Source organism: Rutidosis leptorrhynchoides, chromosome 6 (assembly GCF_046630445.1).
Source record: "Rutidosis leptorrhynchoides isolate AG116_Rl617_1_P2 chromosome 6, CSIRO_AGI_Rlap_v1, whole genome shotgun sequence".
Taxonomy (NCBI): Eukaryota; Viridiplantae; Streptophyta; class Magnoliopsida; order Asterales; family Asteraceae; genus Rutidosis; species Rutidosis leptorrhynchoides.
Window position 1 is genome coordinate 125,085,106 of NC_092338.1, and position 20,530 is coordinate 125,105,635.

Genomic DNA, 20,530 nt, shown 5'->3' on the forward strand with positions numbered 1-20,530 from the left:
CAAGTATCCAATAATACTTATAATCAGCAAAGACCTAATTTTCAAAACAAACCACCACAACAAACCGATGATAAAAAGCCGAATTTAGAAGATATGATGACGAAGCTAGTTGAAACTCAAACGCAGTTTTTCACATCTCAGAAACAAACTAATGAAAAAAATGCTCAAGCATTTAGAAATCAACAAGCTTCTATTCAAAATCTGGAACAAGAAGTAAGTAACCTAGCAAGGTTAATAGGTGAAAGAAAACCGGGAAGTCTACCTAGTGATACAAATGCTAACCCCGGAATGAAACAGCTAAAGCTATTACCACAAGAAGTGGTACAACACTTAAACCACCTGAAATACCTGTAACTTCTGATGAAACCATTCCTACTCCACAAGAACCACAACCTGATCAAGATTAGGAAAAAGAACCGGTAGTTGAAAAGGTTAATGAAGATAACACGGTTAAGGATAAACCTTATGTTAAACCATATCAACCACCACTTCCTTACCCGAGTAAAATGAAGAAAGAGAAACTTGAAGCCGAGCAATCCAAATTTTTGGATATGTTTAAACAAATAAATGTAAATCTTCCTTTCATTGATGTGATTTCAGGAATGCCTAGATATGCTAAATTCTTGAAAGATCTAATCTCAAATAGAAAGAAAATGGAAGAACTCTCGGCTGTTACTATGAATGCTAATTGTTCAGCAGTGCTGTTGAATAAGATACCAGAAAAACTATCTGATCCAGGAAGTTTCACAATTCCATGTTTTCTGGGTAGTCTTAGTTCAATAGAAGCATTGGCAGACTTAGGTGCTAGTATAAATCTAATGCCGTATTCACTATACGCTAAACTAGACCTTGGAGAATTAAAACCAACCAGAATAAGCATACAACTAGCCGATAGATCAATAAAATATCCTAGAGGGATAATGGAGAACATGCTAGTTAAAGTTGGTACTTTAGTATTTCCAGTAGATTTTGTTGTTTTGGACATGGAAGAAGATTCTCAAGTTCCTCTCATATTAGGAAGACCATTCTTAAACACGGCTAAAGCAATGATAGACGTGTTCGGTAAGAAACTGACCCTAAGTATAGAGGATGAGAGTGTTACCTTTTCAGTTGATAGAGCAATGCAACAACCACAATCTGCAGATGATACATGTTATTATATTCAAACTATAGATGCACATGCAGAATTATTAGAAGAATTTCCAGAATTACAAGGAACAGGAGAATGTTCTTTAGGAGAAGGTAATGAACCAATTGATGAAGCTGAAATGTTAGCTACACTTATAGCTAATGGATATGAACCAACAACAGAAGAAATTCAAATGCTAAAAGAAGAAGACAGATATCGATACAAATCATCGATAGAAGAACCTCCGAAATTAGAGTTAAAGACACTTCCAAACCATTTGGAATACGCATATTTACATGGTGAATCTGAATTACCTGTAATAATATCGTCTTCTCTTACTGAAAATGAGAAATCACAACTCATTTCTGTGTTAAAAGCTCATAAACCAGCCATTGCATGGAAGATTCATGATATTAAAGGAATAAGTCCTTCGTATTGCACACATAAAATCCTTATGGAAGAAGGTCATAAAACGTATGTGCAACGCCAACGAAGACTAAATCCTAATATGCAAGATGTAGTTAAGAAAGAGATTATTAAACTGCTAGATGCAGGTTTAATTTATCCAATCTCTGATAGTCCATGGGTAAGCCCAGTTCAATGCGTGCCTAAGAAGGGTGGCATGACTGTCATCACAAATGAGAAAAATGAGCTTATTCCTACTAGGACTGTAACAGGATGGCGTGTATGTATTGATTATAGAAAATTAAATGACGCCACCAGAAAAGATCACTTTCCCTTACCTTTCATAGATCAAATGTTGGAAAGATTAGCCGGAAATAGTTACTATTGTTTTCTAGATGGATTTTCCGGATATTTTCAAATTCCAATAGCACCCGAGGACCAAGAGAAAACCACATTCACGTGCCCTTATGGTACTTTTGCTTACAAACGCATGCCATTTGGACTTTGCAACGCCCCTGCAACCTTTCAAAGGTGTATGATGGCGATTTTTCACGACATGATAGAAGAATGCATGGAAGTATTCATGGATGACTTTTCAGTCTTCGGTGATACATTTAAATCATGTCTAGTTAATCTGGAACGAATGCTAATTAGATGCGAAAAATCAAATCTAGTACTTAATTGGGAGAAATGCCATTTCATGGTTAAAGAAGGCATCGTTCTTGGACATAAAATTTCAAAAGAAGGAATTGAAGTGGATAGAGCTAAAGTAGATGTAATTGCTAAACTTCCACATCCCACCAATGTTAGAGAAGTTAGGAGTTTTCTAGGGCATGCCGGTTTTTACCGACGTTTCATAAAAGATTTTTCTAAAATTGCCACCCCTATGAATAAACTCCTAGAAAAGGATGCTCCATTCATCTTTTCAGATGAGTGTATCAAATCTTTTAATATTCTTAAAGAGAAACTCACTAATGCACCGATCATGATAACACCAAATTGGAATCTACCATTTGAACTAATGTGCGATGCAAGTGATTTTGCAATGGGAGCCGTTTTAGGACAAAGGATTGAAAAACGATTTCAACCTATATATTATGCTAGTAAGACATTACAAGGAGCACAAACGAACTATACAACTACTGAAAAAGAACTCCTTGCTATTGTCTTTGCTTTTGACAAATTTCGATCATATCTCGTTCTAGCAAAAACGGTGGTCTATACCGACCATTCTGCTCTTAGATACCTATTTTCAAAACAAGATGCTAAACCAAGATTAATCCGTTGGATCTTACTCTTACAAGAGTTTGATATTGAAATCCGAGATAAAAGAGGAGCAGAAAATCTCGCCGCTGATCATCTTTCTCGTCTTGAAAATCCCGAATTAGAAGTTCTAAATGAATCAGCCATACAAGACAACTTTCCTGATGAATATCTATTGAAAATAGATTATAAAGAAATCCCATGGTTTGCAGACTATGCAAACTATTTAGTTTGTGAATTCCTTGAAAAAGGATTATCGTACCAAAGACGAAAGAAATTCTTCAGTGATATAAAACACTATTTCTGGGAAGATCCACATCTGTTTAAAAGTTGTCCCGATGGAATAATACGCCGATGTGTATTTGGAGATGAAGCTAGTAAAATTTTAAACCATTGTCACACTGGACCAACAGGAGGGCATTATGGGCCTCAACTAACAGCAAGAAAAGTTTATGAAGCTGGATTCTATTGGCCTACAATTTACAAAGACGTACACCTTCTTTGCAAATCCTGTGATGCATGTCAAAGGGCCGGAAAAATAAGTCAACGTGATGAAATGCCACAAAATGTCATCCAAGTATGTGAAGTATTTGACATTTGGGGTATTGACTTTATGGGTCCATTTCCAAAATCTCATAATAATCTATGTATACTCGTAGCCATTGATTATGTATCTAAATGGGCGGAAGCACAAGCTCTCCCAACTAACGATGCACGAGTTGTAGTCAACTTTTTAAAACGTCTTTTTGCAAGGTTTGGAACACCGAAAGCTTTAATAAGTGATCGGGGTACTCATTTCTGTAATAATCAACTTGAGAAAGTCCTTAAAAAATATGGAGTAACTCATAAAATCTCCACCGCATATCATCCACAAACAAGTGGACAAGTTGAAAATACCAACCGAGCTTTAAAACGTATTCTAGAGAAAACCGTAGGATCAAATCCGAAGGAATGGTCCATTAAATTGGAGGATGCACTCTGGGCTTTTAGAACAGCCTACAAAACTCCAATTGGAACCACACCTTTTAGACTTGTTTATGGAAAAGCATGTCATCTTCCAGTAGAAATTGAACACAAAGCATTTTGGGCTTTGAAGACATGTAATCTTGATTTACATGAAGCCGGACGTCTACGATTAAGTCAACTAAACGAATTGGAAGAATTAAGACATGAAGCATACGAAAATTCATTAATCTATAAAGAAAGAACGAAGAAATGGCATGATAAAAGAATCAGAAGTGCAAAAGAATTTAAAGAAGGAGACAGAGTTCTTCTTTTCAATTCACGATTCAAGCTATTTCCTGGAAAATTGAAATCAAGATGGTCTGGACCATTCATAGTCAAAAGAGTTTTCCCATACGGAACGATAGAATTAATAAATTCAAATGGGATGGAATTTAAAGTTAATGGTCACAGAGTTAAACATTACATACATGGTCCGATGGAAGTCGACAACAAAGTTAATCATAATTTCGACACCACAGCTAACTAAGTGTGGGGAGAATCAAGTCTTTAAAGGATAATATGTATTTCTGTTAGAGTTAGATTGTCTGTTTTCGTGTAGTTCTCGAAAATGGAACCCGAATGGTCTTTCCCTAGCAGACCCTAAAGAACTAGTCTTCTCCCCCTATTCTGAATTTTTATTTTTTTTAGGTTTTTACGAAATGAAGACTGCTTGTGAACTAAACCATGGTCTAATGCTACACGCTTTGATCACTAAACGTAATAATGACATACTACCGAGTGAAATAGTATCAGTAATCAGAGAAAGAATGGACGGAGTTAGAAAAGAATCCAGATGCGAAGATAATAAGTTACAATTTGGTAAAGGAAAATCAAAATCCGCAGCGAAAAGAAGAGCACGACACCTAGAAAGATGTCACAAATGCGGAAAATGGTCACATGGAGGTAAATGTTCAAATAATCAAACCTATTCAAATACCGAATTTGTTACTTTATGCAGAGACGGACCGTTCATATGTTTAGAAGAAAAGACACTGAATGCTCGAGGTTACGCCTATGTAGCCATGGAAAACCAATTAAACCGACTATCTTATGAATGGGATAGATCATATAACTAAGAAATCTATTCCACAGGTATGTCTGTACAGTTTTTATTTTTATTTTTATTTTTAACCTTTTGATAATAAACGCTAATTTGTTCGCTAAAAAGTATTAAATTGGTATTAAATAAAATTAGGTTTGGCGACCGAAATTATTGATATCATTCAAAAATTTATTACATCACTGCGAAATTTAACGTTTATTCTTAAGGTATAAATATCTTTAAACAATCAACCCAAAATATTTCAAAAATTCGTCATGAGTTAAATTAGGTCTTGGAACCGAAATTACTTTACCGAAAAGAGGGGCACATATTTTTGATAATATTTGATTGATTAAAGTGGGATAAAAAGACAAAAAGATTTTTAATTTTATTTTTACCATGTTTTTAAAATTAATATTTAAATCTTAAATTAATATTGTAAACTTTGTAAAAACAATATATTTAAAATTGTAAATATTTGAAAAATTAATATAAGTTTGATATGAATTTATAAATTTTTAAATTAAATTTGGTGTGAATTTTTAATTTTTAAAATATAAATTTTTAATTTTATGCATTTCAAATTTTAAGTTTGGTGTGAATTTTTAATATTAATTTTGAATTTTATATTTAAGTTGTGTGAATTTAAAAACAAAAATTTACTTTATCTCATTAAGTTAAGAATATGATTTTTAAAATTCGTCGTAAGTTGAAGACTAGGTCTTTGAACCGAAATTGCTTTACCCGAGGGAGGGACGAGAACTTTTATTATCATTATTTTTAATCTTATTGAATTAAAGTATGCCAAAAACATTGAAAAAACCCAAAAATCTTAGCTTTTAAAACAATCGCTACAAAAAGACAAATTTTAAAATTTTGTCGAAGGACGTACTAGGACATCAATCCGAAACGACCTCGTCCTAAATAACAAGGGAAACAAAATTTTAAAATTAAATTACTTAATTGTTTTATAAGTTAAAGATTATATAAAAAAAAAAAAAAAAAAAAAAAAAAAAAGCAAACTCCGCGACTCGCGGAGGGACCAAAACCCAGAAAAAAATAAAACGTAAAAACAGATCAGTTTACTCCCCACAAAAACACACTGCGAAGAACACAGCGAAAAAACCCCGAAAATACACGAAAAATACACCCCAAAATCACAATTTTTAACCGTTAATCACCAAATCTTTTGCTAAAATCATGTTGAGACGGATGCTATCTAAGAATTACTCAAGAAAAACGGTAAATTTCTACACCTAAACACCATTTAATCCGAAATTTGGTGTTCTTGAGTCATTTTTTTTCCAATTTGATTTTGATGTTTTTTAGTGTAATTAGGCTTAAATTGTTTATGTATTATGCTTGTATAACCTAGATTGATGCTGTTTAACATGATTAGAATCCTTAAACTTCAAATTTTGAATAATCTAGGGTTTGTGTTCTTGAGCAAATTTGGGGCTTTTTGATATAAACAGGTTATGGCCGATTTTTGTCATGAATTGTTGCTAAAATAAGTAGTGTAACATGTCTAGGTAGTTAAATGATCCAAACTTTGAGCCTAAACATGATTTTGAGAATTAAAGTGGACTTTTTCAAGTCTAAAATTCATGAACTTGATTTTTGAAAGATAATGCCATTTGAGACTTGTTTAATTGCTAGTAATGATTATTTTGACATGTTATTTGAGTTGAATGCTTATGAACTTGGCGAACATTTTCGTATATGCTTATTTTAAAAAGTGTAGATTTTATAAAAATGTGAAAATGAGCTTAAGTTTGATATAAATTGATAATGTCATTGTAATTATTTTGATTGATGATTTTGCTGACACTAATGCATATTTGGATGCACAAAAATTGTGTTTGATGTGTTTTGCAGAATGAAAGGGGTGAATCTTCATCCCAAGCCCGCAATGCTCCTGCTGAGAATTTGGAACAACAGGAGGTGGATAACTACTACAAGCAGGATATACCTCATCCAGTCATGACCTTTTCTGATATGCACTTGGAAGAGTTGCACCCGAACCTGAGATTTGACAGACTTTGGATAGATTATCCAAAATATCAACGGGGTTTGCATACTCTTCATTCTAAGGTTGTTGAGGTACCGAGGGTCATAGAATGGGGACCCTTAGAAGCTGTAGAATTGGCCGGGCCAATTAGGGAATTACTTATACAGAGGTATGGTAATTCTTCTTTTAATGACTGGGTACGTTTATTCACCATGCGTAGACCTGTATATAAAGTATGGTGTGAAGAATTGTTATGTAGTATAGAGTTGAATGATCGGGTAGCTAGTTTAACCGATCGTTCTTTTATTAGATTTTTGTTAGGCGGTTCGATGCGCCACATGTCTTTACTGGACATGGCTCAGGCTTTACGTATATATACGCCTGAGGAGTTAGCGTCTGCCGATTGTAGAGGATTGATACTAAACGGTAGAAAGATAGATGAAAATTTTGATACACACGGTGTGTGGAGTCAAATGACAAGCCATCACCGTTTCAAAGGGGGAAATTACTCTTATTTGGATATAGATAGAGCCGAATTAAGAGTGATACATAGGTTTTTAGCTAATTCGATTACACAAAGGGGTAAGAACAAGGAAAAAGTAAATGAACAGGATTTGTTTTACCATATGTGTATTCGAGACCCACAAAGCGCTGTAAGTATACCATATTGTGTGGGTTATTATTTATCAGCTATGGTTCGGGGGATGCGACCGCATAGCATAATAGGAGGTGGTATTTTTATTACTTTGATTGGTGAATATCTCGGTGTGGATATAAGTCGGGGGGGATTATTAGTAGAAGAACCGGAACCCCGCGATACTATAGGTTTAAATGTATACCATGGTGCGAAAGTTTTGAAGAGGCGAAATAACGCCGCAGTACGATACCATGGTAGACATCCACAGGTGGAGAGAAACCAGCAGCAAGGTAATGTAGGAGGGGGAATGAAATGCAAGAAATGCAAAGGTTTATAGCTTCTCAGGAATACGAAAATGCTAGACAGAGAGCATTTGAAGATTGGCAAGTTCATCAGAACCAAATCATAGCTCATTGCCAACATATAGGTAGAAACTATATTCCTACACCGAAACCCATCTTCCCTCCTTGGTCTATAGAGATGCAGCCACCATATCCTACGTATGACCCTGCCGAAGCATTCTATAGCACCTATGGTTATACCTGGAACCCCTATTGGTACCAATATCATCCTTAGTTTACTTATTATTATTTTTTTTTTTTTAATTTTGTAATTTGTAATTATTGATACGTTTAATACTTTTGTTAATATTGTAATCATTTTTATAATTATCTAACTTTTATTCTTAGATTTTAATAATTTTTGAATGTGGGGTAATATACCAAACTTCAAAAATATGTATATATGTTTGCAGATTATCTTATGTACACAACAGGGTAAAACAACGCATTTTCAAAGACTGGCATTAAGTTCAGCAAAAGCAACTAATTTTGACGACAAGATGCAAAATATATGTGAAATAACAACAAGACGGAATGAACAAATGATGTGCACCATTTATCATTCAGCAAACAAACGCCAATATATTTGGAAACTTTGGTAAAAATTTAATCATTTTCACACAAATCACCCTCAATAATTTAAATTGTTACTGATTTCTTGCAAATGAGGGCATTGCAAGATCTTAAGTGTGGGAAGGGGTTAAATTCTTTCGGATTTTAAAATTTTTATCTTAAACACTTGGTTACCATTAAAAATACTAGTAAAGCAGTAGTTGTATTAGAATCTAGTGCTCTCTGATAAAAAAGAACAGCCCTAGTCTTATATACTGACTACCCAATTCTAGTAAAATTTTTCAAAATTTTCAATTAAATGAATTCAAAATCATGTTTATACATATTTATGAACGATAAAACTAGGTTTTAACACCGAAATTATTGTTACCTCGGAAAGGACATAAATTGAGAAACAAACTAAAATGTTAAAATTCATTTAAAATGGAATAGAGGACGATAAAAAGGAAAATAAAAGCCAAGTGTGGGAAAATTTACCAAGTTATCTTAAACATATGTCACATATATCTGTAACAAATAACTGAAAATACTTTTGCTTTGGACTAAACTAAACTGTTTTTACCCGATGAAAGAAAAGAAGAGATGGATCTACACGATGAATCAATTCCATCATTAAAAGGAAGTAAAGTCTTCCGAAAAAGAAACGCGCTTCTTGATTTAGGTCATGAAGTTGTCGTCCAGACCAGCTGTAGGTTGACGAAAAATCTAGAAAAGTCATCACTAAAATCAGCAGGAAATCCACGGACCTCAGCATTAAACAGGGTCGCCAAGTGGTCAGATTTATCCTAACCATGAGAAGGATTTATCTCGTACAATGGGGGGGCACCATGCAAATTAGCTGGATAAGACTAATGAATCAGATCCCCAGAAAGGATAATCTCCTTAAAGATTAAAAATCAGCTTTTAAGACTGATATTACTCAATCCTAGAGAATGACCTTAAAGATTGAGAATTCAAACTCATGGAATTCAATGATATCTAAACTCGAGCTTGAACGAGAAAATATTTTGATCAAAATTACAAACCGATTTGTTTTCTGAAAACCCTATTTTCAATGCGTTCATTACCATTGAACGTAAAATCCTAGGAATTCACCTGGAATTCATTAGGTCACCTGAACTAAATCGGGTGTCAACCGTAAGAACGGTGGTTGCATAGTGGTCAAAGACAGGACCTTGTGCCATACCGAAAAATTATAAGGGTGAGCTTTACTATTGCTCCTACCAAGGATAGTAATTGCGTCCGACACGTTATAGACCATAATTAAAAGCATGTCAGGGGACATTGCCTTAACAGTTGCTTGTTCAACGCTTTCCTTTCAACCGGACGGTAGTTTACCGAAAGGTAATATACGGGACAAGTAAAGTGGACGTGTTGCTTTCCAAATACAAGGTTAGCAAGTGGGTGATACAAAACCGCAAGTTTTGAGCTAAAATTTTCAAATCTGAAACCCACCAAACCCACAAAAATATTTTACAAACACCGGTAAAGGGTTATCCCGGAAAACTTATCTAGGGTAAAAAAACTAGATTTAATTTTCAAAAGATCAAATGTTTTCATAAAGATCCAATTTCCTTAATGGATCTAAATTTTTATAGTCATGTGGGACTGTAAACCATATCGTTACTACCATTGTTTATACCGCCGTACAGAAATCACTGATATACAAAGTGTGAAGAATAAAGAAGTGATTCTAGTATTTCAAGACGATATTGCTTGAGGACAAGCAACGCTCAAGTGTGGGAATATTTGATAATGCTAAAAACGAACATATATTTCATAGCATTATTTCTCAAGAAAGACAAGCTTTTAGTTGCAATTGTTCTATTTACAAGTGATATTCGTTTAAATAATAAAAGGTGAAGACAAAAGACAGATTCGATGAATTGAAGACGCAAACGACCAAAAAGCTCAAAAGTACAAAAGACAATAAAAAAGGTTCCAATTATTGATAAGAAACGTCTCGAAATTACAAGAGTACAAGATTCAAAACGCAAAGTACAAGATATTAAATTGTACGCAAGGACGTTCGAAAATCCGGAACCGGGACCAGAGTCAACTCTCAACGCTCGACGCAACGGACTAAAAATTACAAGTTAACTAGGTATATAAATATAATATAATATATAATTAATTATATTAATTATATATATATTATATTTATAAATAAAAACCGTCGGCAGAGAAAGACTCCAAGGGTGTGAGCTGTAAATTCATTCTCCGCGACTCGCGGAGTTTGAAGAGGATTTCACCGCGAGTCGCGGAGCCCCAAAATGAAAAACTCCCTATAAAGCAAACCGAAATCTGATCATTTTCATCATCTTTTTCTTCTTCATTCATACGTAAAATTTATATTTATATTTATAATTTATATTTTAATTTTAATTATAATTCTAATAATAAGGGTATGTTAGCAAATGTTGTAAGGGTGTAAGTCGAAATTCTGTCCGTGTAACGCTACGCTATTTTTAATCATTGTAAGTTATGTTCAACCTTTTTACATTAATGTCTCGTAGCTAAGTTATTATTATGCTTATTTAAAACGAAGTAATCATGATGTTGGGCTAATTACTAAAATTGGGTAATTGGGCTTTGTACCATAATTGGGGTTTGGACAAAAGAACGACACTTGTGGAAATTAGACTATGGGCTATTAATGGGCTTTATATTTGTTTAACTAAATGATAGTTTGTTAATGTTAATATAAATATTTACAATTGGGCGTCCCTATAAATTACCATATACACTCGATCGGACACGATGGGCGGGGTATTTATATGTACGAATAATCGTTCATTTAACCGGACACGGGAATGGATTAATAGCCACTAGAATAATCAAAACAGGGGTGAAATTACATTCAAGGGTAATTGGTGTAATTGTTAACAAAGTAGTAAAACCTTGGTTTACACGCAGTCGATAACCTGGTGTATTCATTAAACAAAGTATTAAAACCTTGTTACAATTCGAATCCCCAATTAGTTGGAATATTTAACTTCGGGTATAAGAATAATTTGACGAGGACACTCGCACTTTATATTTATGACTGATGGACTGTTATGGACAAAAACCAGACGGACATATTAAATAATCCAGGACAAAGGACAATTAACCCATGGGCATAAAACTAAAATCAACACGTCAAACATCATGATTACGGGAGTTTAAATAAGCATAATTCTTTTATTTCATATTTAATTTCCTTTATTTTATATTTAATTGCACTTCTAATTATCGCACTTTTATTTATTGTTATTTAATCGCACTTTTAATTATCGTACTTTTTAATTATCGCAATTTTATTTTATCGCACTTTTATTGCAATTTCATTATCGTTATTTATTTTACGCTTTAAATTAAGTCTTTTATTTTTTTAATATTTTACATTAGGTTTTAACTGCGACTAAAGTTTTAAAATCGACAAACCGGTCATTAAACGGTAAAAACCCCCCTTTATAATAATAATATTACTTATATATATATTTGTATTTTTATAAAAGTAAACTAATATAGCGTTAAGCTTTGTTTAAAGATTTCCCTGTGGAACGAACCGGACTTACTAAAAACTACACTACTTTACGATTAGGTACACTGCCTATAAGTGTTGTAGCAAGGTTTAAGTATATCCATTCTATAAATAAATAAATATCTTGTGTAAAATTGTATCGTATTTAATAGTTTTTCCTAGTAAAATATAAACTATTTCGTATCCCTTAGCTTTGACATCAGTCGTCTCCAGACATGGAATACCAATCTCTATTATCTCTGATAGGGATGGCAGATTTATTTCAAGATTCTGGCAGACATTACAGCAAGCATTAGGAACTCGTCTAGACATGAGTACTGCCTATCATCCACAAACTGATGGGCAGAGCGAAAGGACGATACAAACGCTTAAAGACATGCTACGAGCATGTGTTATTGATTTCGGAAACAGTTGGGATCGACATCTACCGTTAGCAGAATTTTCCTACAACAACAGCTACCATTCAAGCATTGAGATGGCGCCGTTTGAAGCACTTTATGGTAGAAAGTGCAGGTCTCCGATTTGTTGGAGTGAAGTGGAGGATCGACAGATTACGGGTCCGGATATAATACAAGAAACTACCGAGAAGATCATCCAAATTCAACAACGGTTGAAAACCGCCCAAAGTCGACAAAAGAGCTACGCTGACATTAAAAGAAAAGATATAGAATTTGAAATTGGAGAGATGGTCATGCTTAAAGTTGCACCTTGGAAAGGCGTTGTTCGATTTGGTAAACGATGGAAATTAAATCCAAGGTATATTGGACCATTCAAGATTATTGATCGTGTTGGACCAGTAGCTTACCGACTTGAATTACCTCAACAACTCGCGGCTGTACATAACACTTTCCACGTCTCGAATTTGAAGAAATGTTTTGCTAAAGAAGATCTCACTATTCCATTAGATGAAATCCAAATCAACGAAAAACTTCAATTCATCGAAGAACCCGTCGAAATAATGGATCGTGAGGTTAAAAGACTTAAGCAAAACAAGATACCAATTGTTAAGGTTCGATGGAATGCTCGTAGAGGACCCGAGTTCACCTGGGAATGAGAAGATTAGATGAAGAAGAAATACCCGCATTTATTTCCAGAAGATACGTCAACACCTCCAACTGCTTAAAATTTCGGGATGAAATTTATTTAACGGGTAGGTACTGTAGTGACCCGAACTTTTCCATGTTTATATATATATTAAATGAAATTGTTATTTACATGATTAAGTGTTTCCAACATGTTAAGCAATCAAACTTGTTAAGACTTGATTAATTGAAATACGTTTCATATAGACAATTGACCACCCAAGTTGACCGGTGATTCACGAACGTTAAAACTTGTAAAAACTATACGATGACATATATATGGTTATATATATAGTTAACATGATTTTATTATAAGTATGTATCTCATTAGGTATTTTAACAATGAGTTATATACATAAAAATGAGACTATTAATTTAAGAAACTCGAAAACGATATATATATATATAACGATTATCGTTATAACAACGTCTTACTAGGTACATATGAATCATATTAAGATATTGATACACTTGGTTAATTATGTTAAATGATAAGTAAATATATTATTAAGTGTATTAACAATGAAATACATATGTAAAAATAAGACTACTAACTTAATGATTTCGAAACGAGACATATATGTAACGATTATCGTTGTAACGACATTTAACTGTATATACATCATACTAAGATATATTATATATCATAATATCATTATAATATAACAATTTAACATCTCATTTGTTATAATAAACAATGGGTTAACAACATTCAACAAGATCGTTAACCTAAAGGTTTCAAAACAACATTTACATGTAACGACTAACGATGACTTAACGACTCAGTTAAAATGTATATACATGTAGTGTTTTAATATGTATTCATACACTTTTGAAAGACTTCAAGACACTTATCAAAATACTTCTACTTAACAAAAATGCTTACAATTACATCCTCGTTCAGTTTCATCAACAATTCTACTCGTATGCACCCGTATTCGTACTCGTACAATACACAGCTTTTAGATGTATGTACTATTGGTATATACACTCCAATGATCAGCTCTTAGCAGCCCATGTGAGTCACCTAACACATGTGGGAACCATCATTTGGCAACTAGCATAAAATATCTCATAAAATTACAAAAATATGAGTAATCATTCATGACTTATTTACATGAAAACAAAATTACATATCCTTTATATCTAATCCATACACCAACGACCAAAAACACCTACAACTCATTCTTCAATTTTCTTCATCTAATTGATCTCTCTCAAGTTCTATCTTCAAGTTCTAAGTGTTCTTCATAAATTCCAAAAGTTCTAGTTTCATAAAATCAAGAATACTTCCAAGATTGCAAGTTTACTTCCAAGTTTTCTAAATCCATTCCAAGTAATCATCCAAGATCAAGAAACCTTTGTTACTTACAGTAGGTTATCTTTCTAATACAAGGTAATAATCATATTCAAACTTTAATTCAATTTCTATAACTATAACAATCTTATTTCGAGTGGAAATCTTACTTGAAATTGTTTTCGTGTCATGATTCTGCTTCAAGAACTTTCAAGCCATCCAAGGATCCTTTGAAGCTAGATCTAATTTTCTCATTTCCAGTAGGTTTATCCAAGGAACTTGAGGTAGTAATGATGTTCATAACATCATTCGATTCATACATATAAAGCTATCTTATTCGAAGGTTTAAACTTGTAATCACTAGAACATAGTTTAGTTAATTCTAAACTTGTTCGCAAATAAAAGTTAATCCTTCTAACTTGACTTTTAAAATCAACTAAACACATGTTCTATATCTATATTATATGCTAACTTAATGATTTAAAACCTGGAAACATGAAAAACACCGTAAAACCGGATTTACGCCGTCATAGTAACACCGCGGGCTGTTTTGGGTTAGTTAATTAAAAACTATGATAAACTTTGATTTAAAAGTTGTTATTCTGAGAAAATGATTTTTATTATGAACATGAAACTATATCCAAAAATTATGGTTAAAATCAAAGTGGAAGTATGTTTTCTAAAATGGTCATCTAGACGTCGTTCTTTCGACTGAAATGACTACCTTTACAAAAACGACTTGTAACTTATTTTTCCTACTATAAACCTATACTTTTTCTGTTTAGATTCATAAAATAGAGTTCAATATGAAACCATAGCAATTTGATTCACTCAAAACGGATTTAAAATGAAGAAGTTATGGGTAAAACAAGATTGGATAATTTTTCTCATTTTAGCTACGTGAAAATTGGTAACAAATCTATTCCAACCATAACTTAATCAACTTGTATTGTGTATTATCTAATCTTGAGATACCATAGACACGTATACAATGTTTCGACCTATCATGTCGACACATCTATATATATTTCGGAACAACCATAGACACTCTATATGTGAATGTTGGAGTTAGCTATACAGGGTTGAGGTTGATTCCAAAATATATATAGTTTGAGTTGTGATCAATACTGAGATACGTATACACTGGGTCGTGGATTGATTCAAGATAATATTTATCGATTTATTTCTGTACATCTAACTGTGGACAACTAGTTGTAGGTTACTAACGAGGACAGCTGACTTAATAAACTTAAAACATCAAAATATATTAAAAGTGGTGTAAATATATTTTGAACATACTTTGATATATATGTATATATTGTTATAGGTTCGTGAATCAACCAGTGGCCAAGTCTTACTTTCTGACGAAGTAAAAATCTGTGAAAGTGAGTTATAGTCTCACTTTTAAAATCTAATATTTTTGGGATGAGAATACATGCAGGTTTTATAAATTATTTACAAAATAGACACAAGTACGTGAAACTACATTCTATGGTTGAATTATCGAAATCGGATATGCCCCTTTTTATTAAGTCTGGTAATCTAAGAATTAGGGAACATACACCCTAATTGACGCGAATCCTAAAGATAGATCTATTGGGCCTAACAAACCCCATCCAAAGTACCGAATGCTTTAGTACTTCGAAATTTATATCATATCCGAAGGGTGTCCCGGAATGATGGGGATATTCTTATATATGCATCTTGTTAATGTCGGTTACCAGGTGTTCACCATATGAATGATTTTTATCTCTATGTATGGGATGTGTATTGAAATATGAAATCTTGTGGTCTATTGTTACGATTTGATATATATAGGTTAAACCTATAACTCACCAACATTTTTGTTGACGTTTAAAGCATGTTTATTCTCAGGTGAATACTAAGAGCTTCCGCTGTTGCATACTAAAATAAGGACAAGATTTGGAGTCCATGTTTGTACGATATTGTGTAAAAACTGCATTCAAGAAACTGATTTCGATGTAACGTATTTGTATTGTAAACCATTATGTAATGGTCGTGTGTAAACAGGATATTTTAGATTATCATTATTTGATAATCTACGTAAAGCTTTTTAAACCTTTATTTATGAAATAAAGGTTATGGTTTGTTTTAAAAATGAATGCAGTCTTTGAAAAACATCTCATATAGAGGTCAAAACCTCTCAACGAAATCAATTAATATGGAACGTTTTTAATCAATAAAAATGGGACATTTCATCTCTAACCCTAATCTGTTATAGATATAACCTATCAACACCGATACAAAATAACACCCTGAACATTATAATAATTACAAAACAGACCCTTAAACTATAAAACTTTTAAGTGTTGACAGATTGAGTCCCTCAAGATGAATACAAACTAAACTCAACTATGCCCCGTCATTGTGTAATTACAATTTTGCCCCCATACCATGTATGTTAGCTAATTTTGCATTACACTCGGTTCACAAAGAGTTTAGCTCTTCAAACTCTAATGCTTGTTGGCTCATTAGTCATAGAACACCTTTGAATGAAGCAAGATCAACTAGAAACCTGCACATACTAATCATATAATGAGAACAAGAATAAAATAAAATAAAAAATAGATTGATCATTTTAACAACTAGTCGACTGACCCGTAAATTCACGGGTTAGTTGAAGAACAGCAATCTAAACTCATTAACATCACTACAATATGTATATATCCATCATGGATGTTGCATCGTCGTAACCTACATTCTAAGAAAAGATGTCACCAGTAAGATATATACTACATATTCAGAGTTGAATTATTATCATAAAAATTATTTCTATGTATAGCAAATGGATATTCCCTTAACTAGTAGGCTATATGCCATCAATTTCAGAATAATAAACAAAGATGCATATATAAATATCATATTACTACACTCAAAATTTAAGAACATACTAAGCCCTATATTAATACACTCAAAGTTTCTTCATAAAACTAAGCTTTAAATTCAGAATATTCAACTCTCACATGATAACACAACTAAGAGAACATGAATAAAACTTTAAGTGTATTAAATGTGGTTTCATCAATCAAACAAACTCGTGGTTCCATCAAATAAAAATTGATAACAAATATTCAAACAAAATTGAATATAAAAGTTAACAACACTAATCGTAATTAAGTTAAGTGTATTAAGAATATTCAACTACTACATAATAACACAACTAAGAGAAACATCAATAAAACTTTGAGTATATTAAGTGTGGTTCCATCAATCAAACAAAACCGTGGTTCCATCAAATAAAAACCGATAACATATAATCAAACAAAATTGATTGTAGAAGTTAACAACAAACCGGGTTAGATCGAGTAATTGTATTTGCAAGGCTAGAATGTAGAATTAAATTGATTGTAAAGAAGAACAACATGGTTGTTGAACAATAAAATGGGCAGAAGAATAAATTATAACGGATGAGAGTTTGTTAACTATTATTTATGAGAGATTAGTATTTCCTTTTATAAAAGATGTCATATTATTTTTTTAATTAAATTAATACTCGACATCATCATTATCAAAATTTAAGGCTAATTATTGAGATGATTACATCACCATTATCATTTTAGAGCTTTATATGAATATATACATAAATTATCTATCAATTTCTTAAGGTCGAAAAACGGTAACGAGACAACTCGATTAGAAGCATACACCAAGTAAAAATAGCAGTATCTTCGAGTAACAAACAGGGGGAAAAAACTTATCAGTTTCAATATCTAAGGGCCATCATAGATTGGAATTCTAAGTATGTTTAAATGATATAAATCACCAACGCATAAAAAGCAGACCAAACATTATAAGCTACTCAATCACATTGAACTAAGAAACAAAAGCAGCAAGAGTGGTTGAAAATAAGATAAACTTTAGACAAACAAGTTTACTATATAAGCTTGTCTCAACACACATATATAAATATATAATCCTTCAAGTTCAACTACATATTGAGGAGTTTAAAACATACGTGAAATGTATGTGATCGCATTCTCGTAGATCTAGTTTCCCAATCTTAATCGATAACTATTTACCAAAATAGTCGGAGAGCGAAGGGAGCTTGATCTCACCCTTGCTACTTACGGGTATGCTAATGTCGCCAATTAATGGGATATCGACAACTAGGTAGACTAAAAGCTCGTAATCGATGTCCCAATCTACAGCAATGTCTTTCGCCAAGCTTATTAACACGCTGTGTGGAACCTTGATTTCAACGTCTAACATGGTGTCACCACTCCCTTTTAGTGACCCTGGATCAGGAATTGTACTGGATGCAATTTCACTGGTACATTTAAAGTTAATACACAGTCAGTCTTAAACATATGACATGAATATACGCATGTGTAAAAGTGAATTCAAATGTCTACCCTTCATATTCGTGTTCAATAAAGAGAAATCATTTCTCCACGTGTCCCTGATTAATTTCCGACATATTACCTTTTTCGTGAATAAATATTTATCCCCGAAGAGTTTGCCAATTTACTTGTTTGTGAGTAATTCACGTGTATTCGCATATTACCCACAAATTTAGCCCATGGATTCGGTCCGTGGGTGATCACCGATAAGTTGTTGTATTCTTGTAGTGTTATACTAATAAACAATAATAGTAGTCTAGTTAACGTGTTTCTAACGCGTTAATGAATACAAATTAGCCTTAAATGTGCACAATATTCCCATTTAAGTAATAATGTCAAAAAGTTGTGAACTTGACGGTTTTCTCCGAAGGTAACTTTCAAGAATAGTGGGCGTAACTAAGAGATTGTTGAATTCTTTATTAAAGTTACAAGGTTGGCAGAGTTTGAAAAATCTTTTTTAGAAGTCAAACTTTGCTATATCCCAAACCTCTTCAGCAACCATTTTAACGATAATCACTTAGATACATGAACAGTAACGATAAATGTACATTTCTTTGTGGGCCCACTTGTAACAAATTCATAAGAAAACTAACTGCGTAATACGAGAATACATGACAAAGTATTGATATTTGATATTTGATATTTAAATAATTTGATAAATGTACTATTTTTACTCTAACATAACATAAGCGATCAAATTATTCTAACCTAATATTGATATACTGATGATTTTCATTCTATTCAATCATCACGTGCAGAATGATTTAGAGCGATTAATTTCTATGGAAAAATAATTAAAGAAAACGATGAAAAGATACAAACCTGCCAGAACTTTTGAGAACGTAGCGGATCTCACCAATTGGAATAGGAGTACTATAAGGATTTGAAACATTGACTTTAGCATTGTATGTGACTGAACTTAGATTCACACCTTTCAGATCAACATCAGTTACCGTTGCCTCCGGTTTCGGTATGCTAGCAACCTTTTCGGAAACGTAATTCGTGGCTTGTTCTAGTAAACCGGCCATTACGATATCCGGTAAAAAATTTCAGAGCCAACTATTGAAGCTAAACGCGTTGGATTGTTTTGCACTAGGAAAATTATGCTTTTTGTTATATAACTTGCAACTTGGTATGATGGAAGATATACTCCGTAATTAATAAGAAGATAAATTTATTTATAGGTGAGTGGGTAGGTTACAACCGACTCGGGATGGCGTGGGTCGGCCCATTGGTCCGTGGGTCGAGCCACAAAGAATGGATCACACGTGATGCTACTTAATACTTTGTGTGATTGATAAGTTCCTAAATGGATGATTAAAAATTATAATAATAATAATTATGATTATATATTTATATTTATTTATATGTTTTCCGTCCTATATGATTGTCTTTTGCATTGCAATTTGTGGGCGACCGGACCTTTTAGGACTAGTCCGTCAAGTACCTGACTATTGGAACGTTACTTTTATTTTAACAGATTTTAACCAACATTACATTGAATCCGAATATAAGCTATGTATTAGGATTTAATGCTATGAAATGAGTAGCAAGAGTAGTTCCTATCTTGCTCCAAAACACACTGTAAATTTCTTTGTCATGTTAAAATTAGCCCGCTTAAAAACTTTCAAAATGTCTCCACGTCACGATCAGCCTAACGGACGATCTTATTGAATTCCTTCAAATCAAAGATTTATCGTGGCCTCAATTTCACATATATGGTTTTTGTTGGAATTTAATTGGAAAAAAAAACTTGGGTTTTGTGATTGATGGGGTGATACCACCGTTGACTGGTTATTGACCGACTTACTTGAGCTAGTTGGACTAATTCAGGTCAAGTTACCTCCCAACTCCGACT

General features: G+C 33.0%; 1 protein-coding gene across 1 annotated transcript; it reads right to left on the bottom strand.

The window, feature by feature from the left end:
- Window positions 1-18,168: 18,168 nt before the first annotated feature.
- LOC139855556 (desiccation protectant protein Lea14 homolog) lies at window positions 18,169-19,803 on the bottom strand. Its single transcript, XM_071844793.1, has 2 exons — window positions 19,495-19,803; window positions 18,169-18,599 (listed from the first exon to the last, which is right to left on the bottom strand). Exons 1-2 carry the CDS (start codon window positions 19,698-19,700, stop codon window positions 18,344-18,346), a joined length of 462 nt encoding a protein of 153 aa, XP_071700894.1. The 5' UTR covers window positions 19,701-19,803; the 3' UTR covers window positions 18,169-18,343.
- Between the last annotated feature and the right edge of the window lie 727 nt (window positions 19,804-20,530).

Excerpts from the sequence above, each read along its gene's own strand:
- LOC139855556 (XM_071844793.1), bottom strand. The coding sequence starts at position 19,700 with ATGGCCGGTTTACTAGAACAAGCCACGAATTACGTTTCCGAAAAGGTT. Across the intron at positions 18,600-19,494 it reads GTTCTCAAAAGTTCTGGCAG|TGAAATTGCATCCAGTACAA; the intron begins GTTTGTATCTTT and ends TAAATGTACCAG.